The sequence below is a fragment of the Phyllostomus discolor genome, chromosome 3 (genome assembly GCF_004126475.2).
Source record: "Phyllostomus discolor isolate MPI-MPIP mPhyDis1 chromosome 3, mPhyDis1.pri.v3, whole genome shotgun sequence".
NCBI lineage: Eukaryota > Metazoa > Chordata > Mammalia > Chiroptera > Phyllostomidae > Phyllostomus > Phyllostomus discolor.
Window position 1 is genome coordinate 73,919,159 of NC_040905.2, and position 22,908 is coordinate 73,942,066.

General features: G+C 36.4%; 1 protein-coding gene across 2 annotated transcripts; it reads left to right on the top strand.

Moving 5' to 3' along the window:
- The first annotated feature begins 201 nt into the window (after positions 1 to 201).
- On the top strand, positions 202 to 21,337 carry SLC25A46 (solute carrier family 25 member 46). 2 transcript variants are annotated; one of them, XM_028514478.2, is made up of 8 exons: positions 202 to 655; positions 3,408 to 3,450; positions 4,984 to 5,041; positions 7,269 to 7,346; positions 7,808 to 7,908; positions 13,170 to 13,226; positions 14,469 to 14,526; positions 18,114 to 21,337. In XM_028514478.2, the coding sequence occupies exons 1-8, from the start codon at positions 352 to 354 to the stop codon at positions 18,690 to 18,692; spliced, it is 1,278 nt and encodes a 425-aa protein (XP_028370279.1). In that variant the 5' UTR covers positions 202 to 351; the 3' UTR covers positions 18,693 to 21,337. The 2 variants fall into 2 exon arrangements, with proteins under 2 accessions (XP_028370279.1, XP_028370282.1); XM_028514481.2 differs by having other exon boundaries at positions 209 to 634.
- Positions 21,338 to 22,908: the final 1,571 nt, after the last annotated feature.

Here is a 22,908-nt window from a genome sequence, read left to right on the forward strand (position 1 = left end):
TCCCTATTTCCTTTCGGCATTTCTGCGGTACTGTGCTCCACTAACTCCCTAGTTATTTTACCACCTCCTCCTCCCTAACGGCAACAGTTTAAGAGTTGGCCCCGGAATCCTGGCTTGCCTCCCTAGCAACCGCGTCTCTAAAGACCGCCGGAAAAGGCTACGATCACGTGCTCTGTGAACTTCCGGGTTTGCAACGTGATTTCCGGTTGTCAATTTACCCGGACGTGGTGGCGGCGGCGGCGGCGGAGGAGGAGGAGGAGGAAGAGGAGTGTTGTCTGTGTGGCCAGAAGTCGCCGTGGCCCCAGTGGTGGTGGGCTCCGGGTGGGCTCGCCTCGTCCTGCTCCGTCTGCGATGCATCCACGGCGCCCGGACGGCTTCGATGGCTTGGGCTATCGCGGGGGTACCCGAGATGAGCAGGGCTTTGGCGGCGCTTTCCCTGCAAGGTCTTTCAGCTCCGCGTCGGACCTGGGCCACTGGGTGACCACTCCTCCAGACATTCCGGGTAGCCGTAACCTGCACTGGGGCGAGAAGAGTTCGCCCTACGGAGTGCCCGCTCCCACTACCCCCGAGGGCCCGGAGGAGGAACCCTTTCCTGGAGGTGGTGGCGGCGGCAGCGTGCCGGTGCAAAGCAGCGGTGAGGGACGCTGGGAGCAAGGTAGGGGTGGGTGGAGTGGCCAGGCTGGGCCTCGCGGCCTGCAGACCCCACAAACCGCGAGGAGGGGCCTCCAGGGCCTCTAGGTTTAAAGCGCACCACACCCTCTGCCCTCTCTGCGTCCTCTGTCCTTGAGGCAGGCCTCCTGCCTAGTCCTCACTGAAATGTTTTCTCCGGGATCACCTCCAAAAACGACACCTGTCTTAGCATGGGCTGCGTGGTAGGAATTTCTAAATTCTACGGGCCAGGCGTATTACAGCCCGTGATCTATCTAAATCACGAAAGAAGGAATTTGGATTGTTTATCGTTCATTGGGAATCATGTGAACAACACCCAATTAAATGATCGCTGTATTTCTTTGATGTAATTAATTGGAGCTTTGTGTCTGCAGTTTTTCTGCACAGGCAGGCTTGAGCTCAAACCTGGCTCTGCCACTCCTAAAAGGTGAGGGATTTTGTAAAGGTCTCTGAGCCTTCACTTTTCTCATCTTTAATTAAGGTGGATGGAATAATAACAGTTTTTTGTAAGTGTTAAAATAAAATGAAGTATGAGTAATACGTAGTGCAGTATGGAGCACATAGTAGGCTAAAAATACTTGTTTCCTTCCTTGTCCCTTTTAATCATAGGAATTGTGTCTTTTCTAGATACCAAACTACCCCCTGGCATCAGACCCTGTTGTGGTGGAAGGGAAAATGTTTACACTTTCCCATTTTCTTCTGTTAACACTTAGGATAATAACAAGTTGAACCGTAATCATATTAAATGAGTCACTTGAAATACACAGAGAAGTTGTAATTATATATTTTTTTTAATTTTTGAAGGGCCAAAATAACACTTTTTTATGTATAAGTTATAGATCCTAAATTCATGCAGCTCGATAAAGCTTACGGAACCGAGAAATGCCTGCACCTTCTGCTTTCCTTTTTTTGAGTTAAAAATTCACTAAGGAGTGAAAATAACTGACACAAGATAAGACTTTGAATTCAAGACATAATTATTTTCTGTAGGATGTCAGAAGACCTGTGTTTTATTTGCCATATTGTGTGATTTAGATAATCGATATTTTCATTGTCTTTTTTTATTCATAAAAATGGAAATAATGGCTACCTCTTTCCATTCTCCTGAAATTGTTAGAATAGTAGATTATATTAGTACATATTAAGTATATTTTAGTCATGTTTTATATTCATTTCTTCTCTTTTGACTTAAAGGGGTGGTAGTATTTATTTGATTTGGGTTAACTAGGAGGAGTAGACCCTGTCTAAATATAGTCTGGCGAGTGAATGATGTGGAGGAAAACCAGTGATTTAGTGTGATAACAGTTGGCTTGTTTATTTTTCCTGCTTTTCTTCTTATTGGTCCCAGAAGTAGTACTGGAAAGTTATAAATTAGATAATTCAAAATGTGCATATGGTTGCTACATAGTTCTTCTTTGGCGGTAGAGTTTATCTTTTCATAATTTCTGCTCTAATGGTTACAATGAGGAGGAACTCTTGATGAAACCAGGATTCTTTTAGAAACAGTAAGAGGCTGGTGAGTCTAATTGCAAGGAGGTTAGACGCCTGAGAGCCTTACAGAGTTAATAGTAAAACTTCCTAATACCTTCCAGAAAATATCCTGGTATTTCCTGTTAACATTAGGGGATGATCAGTACACACAAAAAGGAAGGCTGAAAGGAGGGAAGTACCTTAACTGGGGCAAAAGAAGCTGCTGTCTCACTTGTAAGGTTTTCAAAGTAAGGGTGAATTAAGTAGTGTCTTCAGGGACATGTTTACATGGCCTTGTTCTGACTGTAGGGAAATAGTGAGGGCATTGCTTCATTTTAAAAATCAGGGCAGGGAGATGTGGCAAGAGAAGAGAGAATGGATGAGAGAAAATTATCCCTTGGGAATATTGTATTACAGCTGAAATTTGATGACTAGTCCCCTGGGGTTTTGAGATGTTATCATCATGATTTTGAGATTTTTTTAGTCAAGAAGAAAATGTTTTTTCTGTTTTGATATGTGCATAGAGATGTTTCCAGCTATAAAGTTTTCTAGTAAGACTATAGAAATGCCATCAGCAGCAGCACACATGTATCCAGTAGTCTATCACAGAGACCTCGTTAAACAGCTACTCTCAAAATGTTTAAAATTTGGGGAGACAAGAGAAGAGAACCTTACTTACCCACTTTGATTACTCTAAGTACTCTCCTCAAGTTAATAACTTTGTGGTGTTCTACTTGTGAGTATTAGTTTAACATAGATGCTCTCCACCACTAACAGGGACTGACTAATTTTCCAACAGGGGAGGTAAGGTTGTTGGTGTAAGTATCAGTTAGAGCTTTCTACAGAAAAAATTGTGTATTGTTTATTGTCAGGAGTGGAGAGATGGTAGCCCTTAGATTCTACCTACAGACGTGTTTGATTTGGCCAACACAGTGTTCCAACACTTTTTAAAATAGCTGCCAATACTTTTTAATTAGAAGATGCTACATAAAAATGAGAATATCTTTTTTAAAAATCATAGCTTGGAGAGTCTGAGCCCATGGTCCCTCGGTGCAACAGTGAATTGGGGCTAAAGAGCAGTTGTGCCTGCAACTTGCCACAGGCCCCAGTAAGTCCTTCAGTCATCCAAGTGCCTTCCCTGGCCCCTATTGGAGTTTGACTTTGGGACCTAAACTTTAAATGAGTATTATGTTAGCAAAATGCAGTTTTCTTGTTTTTACAGTAAATCTAAATATCAGTTATGAGTAATCTTATTTCTTCTATTTTAGAACAGTTGAGTAGATTTGCTGGATTTGGTATTGGACTTGCAAGGTAATGTTTTATCTAAAGATTTTTAATTTAAGTTTTTACTTAAAGTTTTTAATGTAATAATAAGTCATGAGTAGTGCTTTCTTTAGATTGTTCTTTGAGCAATAGATTAAATATTGAATAATATTTTGCAGGAAAATGATTATTTAAAATTTGTAAGTTGATTTTTCCTATAAAGCTAGAGAATAGTCATTGAATTTTATAATCACAAAATAATTTTGTGAAGAATATTGTAACACTTTTCATGTATCCAAAGAATAAATCAAATCTGATACCTCTTCCCCTCCAGAAAATGAGTAATTTTACATTGAAGATTGGTCCTAAAAAATTGAATTACAACAAGATATTTAGCAACATAGAGTCTAGGTTTTTTTACAATCAACATTTAATAGGCATCATTATTTTTTTATTTTTAATGATTATTTTGTATAAGAAAAGCTTGCAGTCTTGATTATTGATCTTCAGTGAATACTGTATCAAAATACTATAATTGCACAAAGGCTGACATATGCTAGGATAACTCGTTTTAAATATTTTAATCAAGAAAAAATTATCTTATTTGCATGATTAAACTTGAAAATGTTAATGTCAATAGAAAAAAATTGTGTATTAAAATTTTTCTTTTAGAGTTAATTTTTCTTTAGCCTCACTGTTTAGACTTAAAGCTGTTGTCCATTTGATATATTATTTTCTATGTGTTTATATATACACATGTGAGTGTGTATGTGTGCATGCACAGCCCTGCAGGCATGTGAAACTTGTAGTACTTAAGCCATGGTTATGGTTGTAACTTGTTTGTAGGGAATGTTTTCAGAAGAACTATTTTATACATTAAATAGTCATCAATTAACATGGTCATGGAAATCCTTGTAACTTAAAGGCAAAGTACATCAAAACCAAAATTTATAGAATGACATTCATGAAAAGTAGGTGGCTATTCTGATAGGAACTTTGTGCCTAAGACATTATCTGAAAGTAATTGAAAAGGGCATTTAAATTGTCTAGGAAAGGAGTTTCCCATATTACATATACAGAAATGTAGTTTCATTTTTATACTATACATTTTAGTATTACATATTGTTCTCTTGCTTACCAGTTTGCAGATCTAGCTTTAATTCTTTTCTTATTAATTTTGTTATTGGTCTAATAATTTACAAACATGTCTGTGTATTTTTTTATCTTTATTTTTGGACGGCTTTTTCTTTAAGAATTTTTTTATGTATTTATAAACAGGGGAAGGGAGGGAGAGAGAGAAACATCAATGTGTGGCTGCCTCTTTCACACCTCCTACTGGGGACCTGTACCACAACCCAGGCATGTGCCCTGACTGGAAATCAAACTAGGGACCCGTTGGGTCACAGGCTGGTGCTCAATCCAGTGAACCACACCAGCCAGGGCTCTATGTATTTTTTAATTTAAAAAATGAGAAACATAAAATAATGTATGTTTCTTCAAGCAAAAATAATTTCAGATACATATATGTTATAAATTAAATTTTGGCTATATTATGTATATTTATAAATTATTCTTATATAGTCTCTTCACAGAAAATGTACTGGCTCATCCTTGCATTGTTCTACGCCGCCAATGTCAGGTAAATCTACTTTCTATGACCTTCTAAACAATAATCCTAACCCTGATTTGAAGTACAGCACTCAGATAAATGGCTGAGGCCATGTAACCATTATTCCATGTGAAATGTACTAAAAGCTATAATATGTCAAGGTCTCAAACTTTTTCATCTTTGAAGCCTCTTAAGTTGTAAAAATTAAGATCTCCAGAGAACTTTTGTGTATATGGCTTATATCTACCACTATTTACTATTTTGAAAATCAGAACTGGGAAAATTTTGGTGTGTGTGTGTGTGTGTATATATATATATATATATATTTTATATTTTAACTCACTACAACTAATGATAAACCCAGTAGATATTAAAATAACATTTTTATGAAAAAGAAACACTATTTTTCCCAATATTTTTAACAGCTAGCATAATAGAAGACAGCCAGAATTTTCACATCTGCTTATTCAGTCCATATGTTGCAATATATTGTTTCTGAAAGAAAAAAGAATGTCTAACCTTATAAACATAAGTATTTGAAAATAGGAGTATTTTATATTTCATTTTAGAGAATTGACAGATACTGTTTTTGATACCATGTCTAACTCAGTAAGTGGTAATGTCTTAAAGGTTATTTGCAACGTGAAATCTGAAGTTACATCCATTAACTTTTTATACTTTGTTACATTAAAGTCTATTGATCTGTACTGCATGTGTAATGGATTTTTTACCCATGCATGATTCTGTTACATCACAAATTGATTAATTGAAAAATGTTGGTTTACTGAGTTACATAGCTCTTCCAAAAGTTATATAATCTTTTGATTATACAGTACTAAAAGAAAACATCATAGAAATCACTCCAGTCTCACAGAGAAGTGTTTCAGTGTTGGTAAGCTCTTGATGGTGGATATAGGTGTTCGAGAATTCTAATTTTTGCTTGTATACTCAAATATATCATTGGCAGCAAATACTATTATTTTGGATTTTTTAAAATCAATAAGCCCAATTTGTTCATTAAAAAAAACACATTTGTCCTCAGTGTGAATAGCTTTAGTTGTGTTAGTTTTTCTAGAGGAAATAGTGGCCATGAGAAAAGTGGCTAGTGCAGCCTGAAGCTTCATTAGACAAGTACTTCTCTGCACAATAGCCATGTTACTTCATTGTGCAACATACAAAATATTAACTAGAAAAATGATATATACCCAAGGGTTAAGATTTTATAAAATTAATGTATTTTACTGGTTTAGCAAGGACACTGTGTAGTGAAAGTGGCTTTTTCCTCCTTATAAGTAAATAGGGTGAAGAATACAATTAGTACACGAATATAGTTTGCACCACTGTCTTGATTCACGCTAAGGGTTAGCAGTTTACCCGTCACTGCTGTTACTCAAAATGTCAACACAAGGAGAAAGGCAAATCATGTTTTAGTATCAAGAAATCATGTTTTGTCAATTCCCTTAAAGACTCTCAGGGGTCAGTTGACCACGCTGTGGCAAAACTCCTATAATATAACTTCCCTAGTTTGAAAATTGAGTTAGAAAAGATGTAAATAATTACAAAATAAGGGGTTCATGCTTAGCACCTAAAAATAAGTGATTATAGAAAAACAGCCATTTAAAAAGCATAAATAGTTATATATGCCCCAAAACACTGAATTTCAGACAGTTTTTATAAATTGCGACACTATGGCGTTGTGGTCCAGCGGATACATATATGTGTGTAACTTTAAAAACTGTTTTATAAAATAACTTTAGAGTATATGATGCATCCTGATACTTTTAAAAGTTATTTCACTTAATAACTATTGGTCTGATTTCCTTTACTGATTTTATGATTTGCTAATTGTTTCTAGCTGATAGCCTGAACGATACTGGCTATTGGGAGACACATAGCTCCTCTTCCCTAAGTTCTTTGTGGTTCCCGTGTGTGAGAAAGCACGAGTGTTTTGTCACATTGAATGCAATCTGAGTGTTGAAGGAAACATAAATGCCGAACAACAAGGCCTTTATTATATATTCTGTATTACTGTGTATGTTATGCATTGGTCTTCAAAATTGTATTTATATAACCACATGTACTTTACTTTTAATAAGTTATTTAGAGCACTTTCAAGAGTAATTTTGCTTATGTGTAATCTATGCTGCCTTTCAAATTGAACTTTTGTTTGTGCTGTGACTCTGCTGTGTATCTTTTATGTCCTTGATACTTCTTACCAAAACAATAACAAAATAATCATGAAATATCTTTTTTACAGGTTAACTATCATGCTCAGCATTACCATCTCACTCCATTTACAGTCATCAATATTATGTACAGCTTCAACAAAACTCAGGTAAGAATTAGTCTATAGATTTTATTAAAGTTATTTATAATATAAGTTCTATTTGGCTTTAATAATAATTAAAGCAACAATAATTTTTTATAATTTAGTTAATAAAAATATCTTAACTCTTGTACTAAAATTAATGTAACATGATAATGACATCTTTTCGATGTCACTGAATAATCAGTGAATTTACACCTTTGCCCAAAATTAAGTATTAGGGATATTTAATCAGTATTAGAGATATTTAACTAGTTGAAATGTTCATCTTGGCCTAAATGTAGGCTACCTGACAAATACTAAAATAATGTTAGAAGTTAATTTAGTTGAAGTTCTGTACTAAAATGTCCTTTTCAATAATGCCTCATTGAAAATATAAGTAAACATTTAGTATCAAGTTTTATTAAGACCCTTTTTGTATTTCTTTTTTAGGCATTAACAGAAATAATAGTAAATTTTGTTCATTTTAGGGACCAAGGGCCCTTTGGAAAGGAATGGGAAGTACATTTATTGTCCAGGGAATCACACTTGGAGCAGAGGGAATAATCAGTGAATTCACACCTTTACCAAGGTACCTTTTTGGGTGTTTTCTCAATAAAAATATGACAAAATATAATAGTTTCTAAAAATACTTTGAAGGTGAAAACGTGACTTGCCTTAAGTAGCTAAGAGAAGAAACAAAATAAATTTTATTCATTATATCTTATTGAATAAAAATAAAGAAAATGCTTCCTGGTATAGTATCTATTGAGGTATACCTTTCAGCCCTTACTACTGTGTCAGCAACGATCAACTAAGGAACAAGTATGGCTGTGTGAGCAATTTCTGCCCTTTAAGTAGCTAGTTTGGTGAAGGAGACACATGTAAGCAAATTATAGTATATCGTGATTAGTGCTATAATTAAACAAACCTCTTTCAGAGCCCAAGGAACACTTCTATAGTTATTGTCGGGATATCAGAAAAGAACTGAAATCTGAGGTAGATCTTGAATTATGTGTAGGAATTGAGTTGGCAGAGGATGAGAGGATTTGAGTAGAGGTGACAGCATGCTCACTGGAGGTTGGAAGGTCTGGGTATGCGTCCTGTGCTTGAGAACAGTGGGCATCAGTGGAGTGGAATAACGGGAAGAGAGACTGAGGTGCTAGACTGAAGCACCCCAGTGCCTTTGTAAGGGCCTTAGGACTTACTATCTGGAATTGGAACTCGAAGGGATTTGTTTTGTTTTGTTTTGTTTTGTTTAATGTGTGTGATTTGATTGAGGATACACTTAAGTGGTAGTGTAAACAAAGAGAGGACTAACTGGTAGACGGAGACTTGTGCAGAACTGTTATAGGAAACTGGGCCAGAGTGAGAAGGGTCTGCACTGTGGAACAGAACAGAAAGGGGTGAGCTGGAGAGACATTGCTGAAGTACAGGGTTCTGGCACAACCCTGTAATACCCTTATTTATTACAAAATCTTTTATTATAAAATAATAAGCATGTAATTCTGTAACATAATAATATCACACTCAAGCACACCATATGATGTTTTAGGTGAAATGTGCAAATTAAAACTATAAATGATTACATCCACACTATTACCCTACCAACCACACTCAAGTAGGCATTACTTCTGCCAGACCCTGTACAACTGGTAATTGATAATAGATTGGGAATGGGCATATGGAAGAGTGAATTGTCAGTAGTGACTGAGATTTATAGATTGAAGTCAAGTTGAAGAATTCATGAAGAATAAGTTGGAATGGAAAGGAGATGAGGAATTTGACCTTCCATAGATGATGTTTGAGATTCTTATAAGTAATTTATGTATCTAGGAGAAACATATCTTAAGTGGTTGGAACCATGGGTCAGAGTCTTAAAATTTGAAGCTGGAGGCATAACAATGAATGTAGTGGCATAAAAGTAGCAGTTGAAACATTGGGATGGATGAATTTCCCTAAGGAGATAGTATAGACTAAATAACACAAAGTAGACCAAGCACAGAATCAACATCTGATCTCTATTTCCCACCCACACCCCTCCCAAATCCTTCCCCAGGTGGAGTGAGTTAGACTGTGTTGCTCTACCCTGAAGTACCCTTTACTTTCTTGCATATGGCATTTCTCCTATCATTGACATCGGGAGTACCTATAACGAAGGTTATCTGTGTAATTGTCTCTCACAGAAACAATTTTGTTGAACTCCAAATTATTTAGACTCAGCTCACATTTGTAGTTGACCAGCATAAACATCCCATGATTTCTTCTCACATTGTCTTTTCCTAATGACACCTCGGAATTCACTGACTTGAACACCTTTTTTTAAAAACAGTGAAATTTTTCTTCAATAACTTCAGTTAAGTTTCTAAGCACGTGTGTGTTACATGCGTGCCCTTGAATCATCTCCTACACCTGGCAGGCTTGTGAATGAGTGGTGTCCACAACATTCTATCCTCATCTGCCCTGCCTAGCTTCTATACACGTGCTTATGGGTTCTGGTATGGAGTCAGTCCATCTCATGTTCGCTCTTCCTCCTTTCCCTCTGCCTTCTGTTTTCCCAGCAGTATTGTCTTTTCCAAAGAACCCACCTTCTTAGAATGTGTCCGAAATAGAACAACTGCAGTTTTGCCATTTTTGCCTCCAATAATGTTTCAGGCTTAATTTATCCTAGGTCTCTGTAAAGATCTCCTTCAATAACATATTTCAAACAATTTAATTTTTTTTCTTATCAGACTCCTTCACTGTCCAACTTGCATATCCATATGTAGTAATTAGGAATACAAGGGTGTCGATGATCCTAGCCTTGGCCTCTAATGACACATCTTTGCTCTTGATGATCTTTTCTAATTCCTCCATTGCTGTGCTTCCAACTCTCAACCTTCTCTTTATGTTTTGACTGCAGTCTCCTTTTGAAGTGATGACTGAACTAAGGTAAGCAAATCGTAGCACTAGCAGAATCTAAGAGTAGGGAAGAAAGACCCTAAGTTTAATTTTGGACAACGTCATTTTCAGGTGCTTTGCTCTATCCAGGTGGAGTTTTCAGTAGACAGATGATATATATATAAGGTTGACGTATAGAGAAGTCTAAGCTGAAGATAACAGAAGATAATAGATGGATGAGATTGCCTAGGGAAGGAGTATATATATCACATATAAAGTAAGAAAAAAAGACAGCTTGGGCCTCTAGGAACTCCAGAACAGTGGCTGGGTTAAGAAAAATGCTCCTGCGAGGAGTCTATAGTGCACACCCGAAGAGAGGAGAAAAACCAGAAGAGTGTGGGATAGTAGAACACAGGGTCAGAGAGTGCTTAGAAGAGAAAGGAATATGAGTGCCTGATGGTGGTGAAAGGACAAGTGAAGTACCTACTAAAAATGTCCATTGGATTTAGCCACATGGAGTTCACGGGAACCTTGGCAGGAGCTGTTTCTGTTAGAACAATGAGGTAGAAACCAATTTAGAGTGTGTTTAGAGGTGAGTGGGAAGTTAGGACATGGAAATAGCAAGATTAGAAAGTTGGCTGTGACAAGAGATGAAGTAGCTGGAAGATGAGAGGTTTGGGTTAGGTTGAGGGAAGATTTTTTAAGAGGGAAGCTATTTAAACATGTGAAACCAGAGGCAGTGGAAAGTAAAGACTGTTTAAATATAGAGTTATTTAAAAATTCTGTTGCTTTTTTGTATTGATTGTGCATTAAGTGCATATATTTGTCTATCAAATGGAAAACTATTTTGAGAAAGAGCTTCTCAAGTTTGTTGCTTGCATGAAGGTCAGGTTTTGCTTGTAAAAATAGTGAATTGTATTTGCATATATCTTGGTATCTAATAATGAAATATGAAAAGGTTTAATCAGAGTAGATTTCTACACTATCCTCTTTCCTAAAGCACTTAAATGTGCTAATTTAAATTTCTAGAGCTGTGGCAATAAGTTATACCCATTTTTTGAAGGAGTAGAGAACAGATACAAGGAAGAAAATCTTAATTTTTAAAAAAGATTTTATTTATTTTTAGAGAGAGGGGAAGGGAAGGAGAAAGAGAGGAAGAAAAACACCAATGTGTGGTTGCCACTGGCATGCCCCAAACTGGAGACCTGGCCTGCCACCCAGGCAAGTGCCCTGACTGGGAATTGAACCAGCGACCCTTTAGTTCGCAGGCCTGCACTCAGTCCCCTGGGCTACACCAGCCAGAGAGGAAATCTTAATTTTCTTAAATATTTGATTCTAAATTCTATTTTTCTCTCTTTTACTTTAATAATCTTAATGATTTTTAGAATTGGCAGTAGTGATTAGTTTTGTACTCAAAGTGGAGGTGACCCAGTCCTTTCAGAAACACAGGTCACAGACTCATCTGTTCCTAATGCTAATGACAGTTTTACACTTAAAATCAGTGTCACAATGACCTGTGGTAATACTTTCTGCAGCCATGAAAAGACTAATAGCAGTGCCCAGATGATTGGCAAACCATGTAGCATATTTTGTTTTGTAATCATAAAGTCACTGTCAGTAAGATGAGAGACCTAATTTTTTTTTTTTTTTTTTACATTTTTCAACTTAATCATTGAATGTCATTCCAGCTATATTTTTCTGTGGTTGTTCAGGCCTGTAGTATTCTAATATTAATCAGAACATGACCCAGAAGCCTCTCTAAGATCTTGTAAATCAGAAGTTGTTCTATTTTCTAAAAGTTTCTCTGCAGACCACTCAGTCTCAGGAAAATGTAGGAAAGGTCACATACTATAATGGTATAATGGTACTAGGTTTGTTTTTAGAGCACTTATGTTATTAGTGAGTAATTTACTTTGCTTTTTTAATATAAAATCTATTCCTTTATCTCCTTAGGCTGGTTGTATTCACTTAGTTGAGATAGAATGTTTTTCTCAGTTTCCTGCTGTGGCTGTTATGCAGTGCGTGCTGGTTTCCTCAGGGGAGCTGGTGGCAGTTGGCATCCCCCTGGTGTCACACCTTCCTTTCTCTCCTTTCTCCGTCTCCCTGGCTCTCCTCCTGCCTCTGCTTCCCTCCCCCTCCTCTTCATTTACCTTCCCTCTGGAAAAGAGTCTCTCCATACTCTTTTCTCTTTTTTGGAATTTTCTCTTGATATCTTTTTCCTTTTTCTTCTTCTTCTTTCAGCTTGCCTCTCTTCCTTTTCTTCTCTTCCCTGGTTCCCAAAGGTAACAGCCTCAATAGCAGGAAGCACGCAGTCCTGGATCTTGGTTCCAGACCTGGCTTTCTGCCTGTCTGCTTCGAACATGTCCCTGGGATTTTTGGCCGTCATTTTTCTCATAAGTAAAACAGATGCGACCATACCTGCCCTGCTTCTGTCGCAGGATTCTCTGTTGTATCAGAAGAGATGAGAGGAGGGAGTGCAGGCAGAGTGCAGACTTCAAGTCAGAGCCCGGGGTTGAGAACCCTGTGTGACTACGAACGTCATTCTGTATTACAGTGACTTTGTCTTGTTTTGTTTGCGATTCCCACTCTTGTATACTTTTTAAAGCTTTCAACCCCCTTACCCTATTCCTTGTTTCCCTTTCCTTTTCCCATCCATTTTTTCTCAACTTACCACTTTTATATCTCCTTTAATCTCTCATTTTTGTAATCAGTAATAACTTCCTCCTCTGTCAGCCCTTTCTGTCAACACATACAAAAATACTTTGAACATTTTGTTTTTCTTTTCAAACCACCACAATTACTTGAAGTGTGTCCCAGAAAGGAAAATACTCAGGGTTAGAATATATTAGGATACATTTCTCCTACAGATTCTCTTGTAAATTAAAACTGGTTACTTTTTTGAAAGTCGAATGAATTCAAGACGTTTTAAATAACATAGCTTTTGTTTTACTTAAATTTATGTTTATTTTTTAGGGAGGTTTCACATAAATGGAATCCTAAACAAATAGGAGAACATCTTCTACTGAAATCGTAAGTATCAAAAGTGGCATTAACACTGAACATTCCCATTAATTTTTAGAGTGTTAGAGCTTGAAAAAAATCTTATTAAATAACTACACTGAAAGAAGTTAGAGCAGTGAAATATTTGTGGGACTAGAACTTCAAAAGGCCAAGTGACATAGGGTTTAGGAATAAAATCCTGAAATATATGTTATCTTTAAAATAAATCTTTCCAATTTGAAAGACTGAAATCAGAATCTAATTTTTCTTAGGAAGTCAGCAAAGGTCTTCAACGTTTTAACCCAAATTACCAGGAAAAGTATTATTATTATTTGATTATTAATCAGAGATACAAACTTATTTGTTTGGTGATGAGCAACCTCAAAACCTTAGTGTCATTAAAATGTAGTCCTAAAGGCACTTAGTGATTTTACAACACTGACCATTTTTGTAGATTAGAATTTTACTCTTCACTTTTTAATTTTTTTTGAAGATTGTGAATTGGAAATCCCCCGAGCTTGCTGGCTCCCTCTGTGGGGGCATTCCAGCACATTATTACTTAGTGATGTTCCATTCACCTTGAAAACCACTACTTGCCAGGACCTGGCCCCATAGGGTTAGGTAAGTCCCACCTTGATATTATTTTAAAATAACTATATTTTGCAGGCTTGCAAAGTTGTAATATTACTCTGTCGAAATATTAGTGGTAGGAGACAACTTTGCAAAGCTGTGCAATATCATTTTTTAATAATAAAAGGGGACTTCACTTACCGTAGCAGACTGACTTAGCTTTGTTGGGTGGGGAGTCTGGAAATGGATGATGATAATATAGGGCAATAGCAGAACAGTGTACTTGTTCAGATATCACTAAAAAGACAAGCAGTGGAATGGGTCCCTCATCCTAAATTTTAAGTTTCAGTGTTACAGGCTACATTAGCTGTGTGCAGGTAGATGTCCAAACAGTGACTCATAAACTAGCCTTTATTTTATACTGGTTTAAAATAAAGTCTATTTTCTTTGCAGCCTGTCCCTGCATTCTTATTAATACTTAATTTTTCATCTCTAATTGAAATAAACATTGAATAACATTGAATAAAAATTCCATGTTACGGGTCTCTTAAGTATCTCTAGGCTACAGGTATTAATAGTTGAAAACCTTGAAAATATTCAGGCTTCAGTATAAATTATGTTGGTACATTAAAATGTATATTTAAAAATTTAGCATAAGCATCTTATTCCAGTGTACTGACAAATTTGTTTTAATTTCTACAGCCTAACTTACATGGTGGCAATGCCTTTTTACTCAGCAAGTCTAATCGAAACAGTACAGGTGAGCTATTTTTTAGTCACTTTTATTTAGTAATAGTTTTGGAATATTAAATATGATTATAAAGGGAAAAATTTAAGACAGTATGCTTTTAAAATTCTATTTTGCAGATGCACATATGTCAAAGGTTATATACTAGCACATTGCTGATGAGTGTGTTTCCTTTGCAAACTTACTTCACACTTTTAGTTTTAATTTTTTAATCTCTGCATAGACAGCTGTACTCTTCATTCAGATATCTCAGAACCCAGCTTATGACTTGCTGTAAAATACAAAGAATTCATAGGGGTTTCTTTCACTTTTTAAGACTTTTAAGCACAACTCAATGGTTATGGCTTATCATAAGACAATAAATCACCTAAGCATACAACATGATAGACAGTCACCCTACTAGTGAGCAGGTAGTAGTTTGCACAGTAGTTTACTAATAGCATTCTTTTTAAATATGCCTTTTAAAGGGCATTTGATGCTATGGTATGTTAAGTGCTACAATGCTAAAGAAATCTCCTGCTAGTGTTTTAAATTGTTTTACTATTTCTAACCACATGGTGGCACTTCAAGTACACCAGATTAAAATACTTTCTGACCACATGGTTCCTACACTTAAACCTGTAAAGGAAGGCGGGTGAGCAGGGCAGGCGAGAGTAATGGGGGGGGGAATGGGACACCTGTAATTGAACAATTAAAAAATTTTTTTAATGTTTAAAACAACAACAAAAAACAACTATAAGGTGAAGATAGTTTAACTTTACCTATACACAAAATCCAATTGTGTATCACCTATCTTTCATAGCACGTGTTTGTCCTCAATATGTGTGAGTTCCTTCTCTCTCTAAAACCCTCACTAGTCAGCCTTTCCTCTTCTAATTACTCTTTTCCACTTAACTGTTTTTTGGCCCCATTATTTATTTGTTTGTTTGTTTATTTTTTTTTTTAGAATTAATTTCTGTTAACCGAAGTTAATACCTTGCTACCCAAATACACTTTCCTCTCCTCTTACATTTGACATTGTGTTAAATAAATGCTAAAACCTTTGTATGGGGCTGCAGCTCATAGTTATTACTCTGTGAGATATCCTCACACAGATAAGGGGGGAAATAGCAAGTTGGTTATTTATGAAAAAACAGTTAAGTAGCATGATATATTGGAGGGAAACAAGTTTTAGATTTAGACAGACCTATATCAGAGTCACATTTCTGTTTAGATCTGTGACATTAAACAAGTGTCTTACCCTTCCTAAATCTTAACTTTCTGAAGTATAAATACTAAGTGAGTAATTAATGTAAAGTACCCAGCTCACTGTGTGTGTTTTTTTAACCCAATATCCACTTCCTCTTTTTCCTGCTCCAGGTTCTACCTACTGATTGCCTCATTTTGATTTCTTTTGTCTGATTTTCTAGAAACCTTTTTTTCCTTCTTAGATTTCTCCTCTTGCATATCTGTCTTTTACAATACACATATATTTGGGAGAACATTCTAAGCAAAGGGAAAGCAAGTGCAAAGGCCCTGAGGTAGGATGTATCTCATGTGCTGAAGGAGCACAAAGGAGGCCGATATAGTTGAAACTCATTAGATGGGTTCTGAGAGTTAAGAGGGGGAGAAATTATATAAGACTTCGTAAGTCATTGCAATAATTTAGCCTTTATTTTGAGGGAAATGGAAAGTTTTTGGTGGATTAGAACCAAAGAGTGATGTGATTTAGCATATCCTTAATTAGGATCTCTTTGGCTGCTCTATTAAAAATAGACTAAAGTGGGAAAGGGTCAGAGATAGGGAGATGGAGTAGGTTAGGAGACGTCAATTTAGTTCATGGTTTTAAATATATCCCGTTTACTGGAAACTCACATTTACATGTCCATTTTGGAGTTTTTTCTTACAGTCTAGATTGTAAACTCCACGTTTACACCTTAGACCTAACATTTCTGAACTCTTGATCTCTCTCTCAAAATGCTACCCCACCCATGTTTCCCAATTCAGTAAAATGCATGGCCGGTCCCCTTCTCCTGGCCAACAGCTTTGAGGTTATTTTTCACTTCTCTCTTTTATAGCCCACATCTGATCCACCAGCAGTTCTTATTGTCTGTAATTTTAGGATAAAAGCACAATTGAAGCACTTTCCTTGCATTAATACCTATAGTCTAGTCTCCCATCCTCTCTCCTCCAGATTATGCAGTAACTCTCTAACTGGCTTCCCAGCCCCTGCCCTTGTTCCCCTCTGCACAACAACCAGCGTTAACATCAGGTACTTCTTGTCCAGCTTCCACGTAAAGTCACCCAGCTATTTTCCATCTGACTAAAAGCCAAAGTCTACCTAGTGGAATAGTATGGCCCCTGACTACATTTTTCACTTCATTCACTTCTTCAGTCATTGCTATAGCCAAGTTGACCTCTTACCTGTTCCTTTTCTGACTGTCCATGACTAATCTATATCACAAACTTTGCTGTACATGTCCTCAAAACTATAAAAAGACAGAGACATTGTAGATGATAATGACTAACATTTATTAAGTGCCTTCTGGCTTCAGGCCTTCTTGCATTTAGTGCTCCCAGCAACTCTGGGCATGAAAGGTGGGTGGTACTAATTCCATGTTTATAGAATAGTAAACTGACTCTTAGGAGAAGTTAAATAACTTTTCAGTGGTCACATAAACAGTAAGTAATGGAGGCGGGGTGTAAATCCAATTTTAAGAACTCTAAGCACTGAACTACCTCTTTAAGTGTCATGTAGTTAATCCTCTTCCAAATTTAGTTCTAAGGAGCATCTTGAGGTTGGGGAAACCAGATGTGTCCCCCGCACAGCTCCTTCCCTGTTCCCCTTTTCCAATAAAAATAGCTCCCAACTTCACTGCTGTTTTATACAATTTCTTTTTTCTTTTTTTCTTTTTTCTTTCATAGAAGTTTTTATTTCATTTTGTTTTCATGCTGTTACAGTTGCCCCACTTTTCCCACCTTTGCCCTCTTCCACCCAGCCCGCCTCTCCGCTTCCATGGTCAGTCCCCTCACTGTCCATGCTCATGGGTCCTTCATGTATGTTCTTTGACCCCTTCACCTTCTTTCTTTTTTTCTTATATAATCTTTATTATATTTTTTCCATTGCCATTTGGTGCTCTTATACCCTCCTCCCCTCAGCAGTCACCTCACTGTGGTCCATGTCCATGAGTCCTTTTTCCTTTTTGTTCCATCCCTCCACCACCAACTTCCCCCCACCACTAGCTGCCTAACTCCTAGGTAACATTTGAAGTCTGCAAACCATTGATGTTTTCGTTCTTTAGTTAGTTAGTTAGTTAGTTAGTTAGGACTTAAAAGTGACCTAGCCCTAGCTGGTGTGGCTCAGTGGATTGAGCACTGGCCTGTGACCCAAAGGGTCACTGGTTCGATTCCTAATCAGGGGTTGTGGGCCAGGTCCCCAATATGGGGTGTGTGAGAAGCAACCACACATTGATGTTTCTCTTCCTCTCTTTTTCCCTCTCTCCCCTCTCTAAAAATATAAATAAATACAATCTTTTTTAAGAAGGGATCTGAAAAGAGTTTTTTTTTGTTGAAAAATAAGCAAATGTTAATTTTTACTCATTTCGTCATTTTTATTTTAGAGTGAGATAATTCGAGATAATGCTGGAATTTTGGAATGTGTTAAAGAAGGCATTGGAAGAGTGATAGGCATGGGAGTGCCTCATAGCAAACGACTGCTTCCTCTTCTCTCCTTGATCTTCCCTACCGTGCTGCATGGGGTTCTGCATTACATCATCAGCTCAATCATTCAGAAGTTTGTCCTACTAATTCTAAAGAGAAAGACTTATAATAGCCACCCAGCCGAAAGCACTAGCCCAGTGCAGAGTATGTTGGATGCTTATTTTCCAGAACTTATTGCTAACTTTGCTGCCAGTCTTTGCTCTGATGTTATACTTTACCCCTTGGAAACAGTGTTGCACCGCCTTCACATTCAAGGAACACGCACAATAATCGACAATACCGACCTTGGCTATGAAGTGCTTCCAATTAATACGCAGTATGAGGGGATGAGAGACTGTGTCAATACCATAAAGCAGGAGGAAGGAGTGCTTGGCTTTTATAAAGGGTTTGGTGCTGTGATCATACAGTACACACTGCATGCAGCTGTTTTACAGATTACCAAAATTATTTACTCTACACTTCTTCAGAATAGCGTTTGAGGTTTAAGTTCCCGGTTAGCCTAAAAGACATAATCTGGACAGTTTGTTATGAAATTGTGAGGGATAAAAGTGAACACTTGGGGGAAATGGACTAGAAAGTGAAACTGGTAGAGGAAGCCCATGCTGATTACAGCAACTTTGTTTTTTTAAGGCATAGGTATCGTCTTTGGCTCAAAAGTATTCCAAATTCAAAAACTTAGTAAAAATAACACTCATGAATTAAATTCTAGCTAGTGCAGCATGCATACTGAACTAAAATAATCTTGGGCAGAAGCAAAAAGTCAGCAAACAAAAAATTCACAGTGCTTAATTATTCCATCTGACTTTAATATTTCTTACATGTTTATTTTACCTTCTTGATTGATACTGCTATGTCACCTTTAATACAGGGTGTGGTATGGAGAGGTCATAGTTTACCTTTAAGCAAATAAATCATGTCACCTGTGATGATGACGAAAAGGATTAGATTTGGCAATCTGTAATCAGGAGTTGAAGTTTTAAATTGTATTGCCCCTTCATAACTTTTTAATGGCTGCATATTTATTATATAAAGCCCTTTATGTACACACAAAAACTTGGAATTTCCTTCAACAAATTTTTTACTCTTAGATCAGCTCATTGCATAAAACAAAGTCACACACTTTCTGCTTGAATATCATAATAAAATATTACAAGCCAGGGTACCCAAAGACTAAAGGCAGACAGTGCACTTGTGCGCATCCAGATGCAGCGTTTACATGCCCCAGAAGCTTAATATTCGTCATGTGTTTATAAAGCTTGATTTGCTTACCTAATTATGTGAATCATCAGGCTGTTTTTTAGAGCTGCTCTTAACAGAGATAGAAAATAAAATAATCATGACAACCATTGCTGTTTCTAAATTTACAGATTGTATAATAAAAGGAACGTCACTTGCCTGCATTTCTGAATGACTTGTCTTAGTGGAGACACCATCAAAATTCACCTGGGAATTTGTGCCTCTGGCCTTCTGTGAGGTCATCATAAACAATATTTCAGCTTTTATTTTCTTCCAGTTTTTGTTTATAATTTCATACCCCAAACTAGATATGTGCAAAGGGAAAGGCAGGTTTATCCTTACTGCCTTGTTTTTAAACTTGCGTGGATGAATACTGAAGATAAATATGGACTTTAGAGGAAGTTTGTCCTTGCTTTTTATGGATGAGGAAAAGAGAGAAATTTCAACAAATAATAAGCAAAAAAATTGTTAACCCGTTTAATAAAAAATCCTGTATGTTCCTAATGGGTGAAGCTCTTTGTATAGTAGTAAAATGATATGCGTTTGATTCATCATTAAACATTTTGAAGTTTCATTTCCTCATGTGCGTGGTCACAGTTCATTACTAAAGCGCAATGACTCTGCACTGATACTTTCTAACCTGGAATGCGTACCAACAGATTTATTGTACTTGTTAAGTATCAGCAAAATGGTTACTTTTTGTGATTAAAAGTATTGGAACCAAAAATGATATCCAAAAAGTGTGAAACAGTATTTAGGTAGCAAGTCTTTTCTACTGTCTTGTGTTGTATGTATTTTAAAAATTACTAAAACACTTAAGTTTTCCATTTTTAACTTTCACCAAGAGGGGAAAAATAAAGTTAAACACCACTGATCATGTGTTGTATTTTATGGTTACTCTTTCAGAGTCCAACCTATGGCATTTAAACTGTATTCATTGCTTTTGAACTAAGTAAGTTTTTAGATCCTTATATCTCAAACTTCCTTAAAAACATTCATTTTTATTATAATTAGGGAGGTGGTTTCAGACAAGAGTCAACTTCTAAAAATTGCAAGTTATGAGAAATTTCTGGGACAGAATCTGTATGGAATCAAGTATTTACTAGTAAAGATCTATGGAATCTTTTACCCAGCTGAAAATTAGGCATGTCAAGGTGACTGGATGGAGTTAGCATGAAGATTCAGTTACATGAACATTCCACTGAGACTGACAGCCTGAAGCCCACACAAAGGTTAGTCTTATTTTCTGTCTCTGGACAAGGAACACAGATTAACATTAAAACTAAAATTGAAATGTTGAAAGGAAAATAATTTTTTACTGCCATTCCAAATTAGTTGAAATATAAACATCTTTAACATTCAAGCACTGAAATGCTGGCCAAATACATGTTTAAGTACTGAATTTAGGAGTAAGTGAAATAAATTTTGACATGCTCTTTCTCATTTAAAAATTGCTTTATTTCTTCAGCACGTAGGTGCCAAAAGCAAATATCCATGCACTACATTTCTTAATGTGATAATAATTCAGAATAGTATTTTTTAATTCAGTATGATTAATATATATTATGAATACAATTCCATTAAAATGTTGCAAGAGGCCCACTGGTCCTTTTAACATAATCCGACTTCGGCCACGGGGCTGAAATGTGCTATGCTTGCCTTACATTGTACAATTTCTTAATTTTAGATATTCAGAAACCGATTGAATTAAAAACAAACATAATAAATATTAACTTTGTTAAGTGAATTTGTTAATTGATTTGCTAAATCTATTTATAAATCTCTTTACTTTGAGATACTTGGGGCCTATGAAAAGTAAGTCCTAAATTTATAAATTCAGTCAAGCCTTTAAACTTTCAGAATTAGATGTCACAAATATAGTAAAAAGTGGCCAATTTCAAAACGGCTAAAGTGACTGCGAGTTGGGGAATTCGCTACCCCAGCGGGTGTTTTCGGAAACAAAGTTGGAGAGATTAGAAGTCTTGCTCACGTGCCTGACGACTCAGAGCTGGTTTTTTTAGCACGGCCTTTGTTGTAACTGCCCAAAATATTTACTTTACAGCTTGGGCACAAATGCTTCAACATTTGTGTATTCATAAATCTCACAAAGTAAAACATAATATGCTGCTTTGACACTGGTTTTTTTCAACTGAGGTTACGGGGGTATTTGACCTTGGTTTGCTTACTCCCATGTTTTAACATAAAAAAAGACTACTCAGCTGGCTCTTGAAAAGCTAAGAGGTTTGAATTAATTATTTTCAATAATACATAAGCAAATAAAATCCCCTTGGTCACAATTCACATTGCACTAGAATTTGAATGATTCTTTGGCATATCCACTTTCTCTTCTCTTTCAAATAGCTGTACATTTCGCTTTCTCTAATGTATTGTAATGTCTTTCATTTGAGTCATTGAGTGTCACTGATATGGTACCAAGTTGTATGGCAGAGTGACAAAAATTTGTGATTTGTCAATGACTCATGTTAATATTACCTCAAGCAGAAGAGGTGTTTTGTCTGTATGTGTGTTTGGGTTTTTTTTTTTTTAAAGTTGTTTTTGTCTCACTGGTGTTTTAAATGTTTTCAATAAATGGTATGATGTGAAAAGGTTCAATAAAATTATTGAAATAAAACTAGTATTTTTCTCTTAGTGATGCTAGAGAACTATGCATCTGTCGGTGGTGTAGGGGTCAGAATACATCACCCCAAAAATGCTACATTGGCATTTATTTTGGTTTAAAGGCATTTGAGAAACAGCAGTGCAAGAAGACATCCTTCCCCTTCTTGGCCCCCCTGAAAGTTAAGTAGGAAAGCTCTCGTGTGAAATAAGGCCCTCTTACCCCAGAGACGTGGAGTTTAGGGCTGAAAGGACAGTGTGCATGTACCTCGTTAATTCCTCACCATTCACTGCCCCAAGCCCAAACCCTCCGCCCTGTCAATTCTTCTTAAATGTGTTGTTTCAAGGTCTAAAAGATAATAAAACTTCCTACGCTTACTTCCTTGAGTCATGTTTTATAGGGTTTCTGTACAATATATACAAACAAATTTATTTTTCTCCTGTTAATTTGTCTTATGTCAGTTAAAAGTTATTAGACCAGCCAAAGAACCTTCAAGGGAAAAAGAAAAATGTTTCTATGCCTAGAGTGATGGAAGTTAGATTTTTGTAAACAGAAATGAAGAGGAAGAAAAATAATATATGTAAAGTTTAACTTTTTTGCCTTCCATTTAAAAAATCCTGTGTTAGTGGTGTTTTATGAATTTGACTCCAAAAGCATGAGAAAAATAATGGGACTACATCAAACTAGAAGCTGCACAGCAAAGAAAACTACCAACAAAACAAAAGACAGACATCTGAAGACATTTGCAAACTATTTCTGATAAGGGGTGAATATCCAAAATTTACAAATTTACAAAGTCTACAACAAAAACACAATTAAAAATGGGCAGAGAATCTGAACAG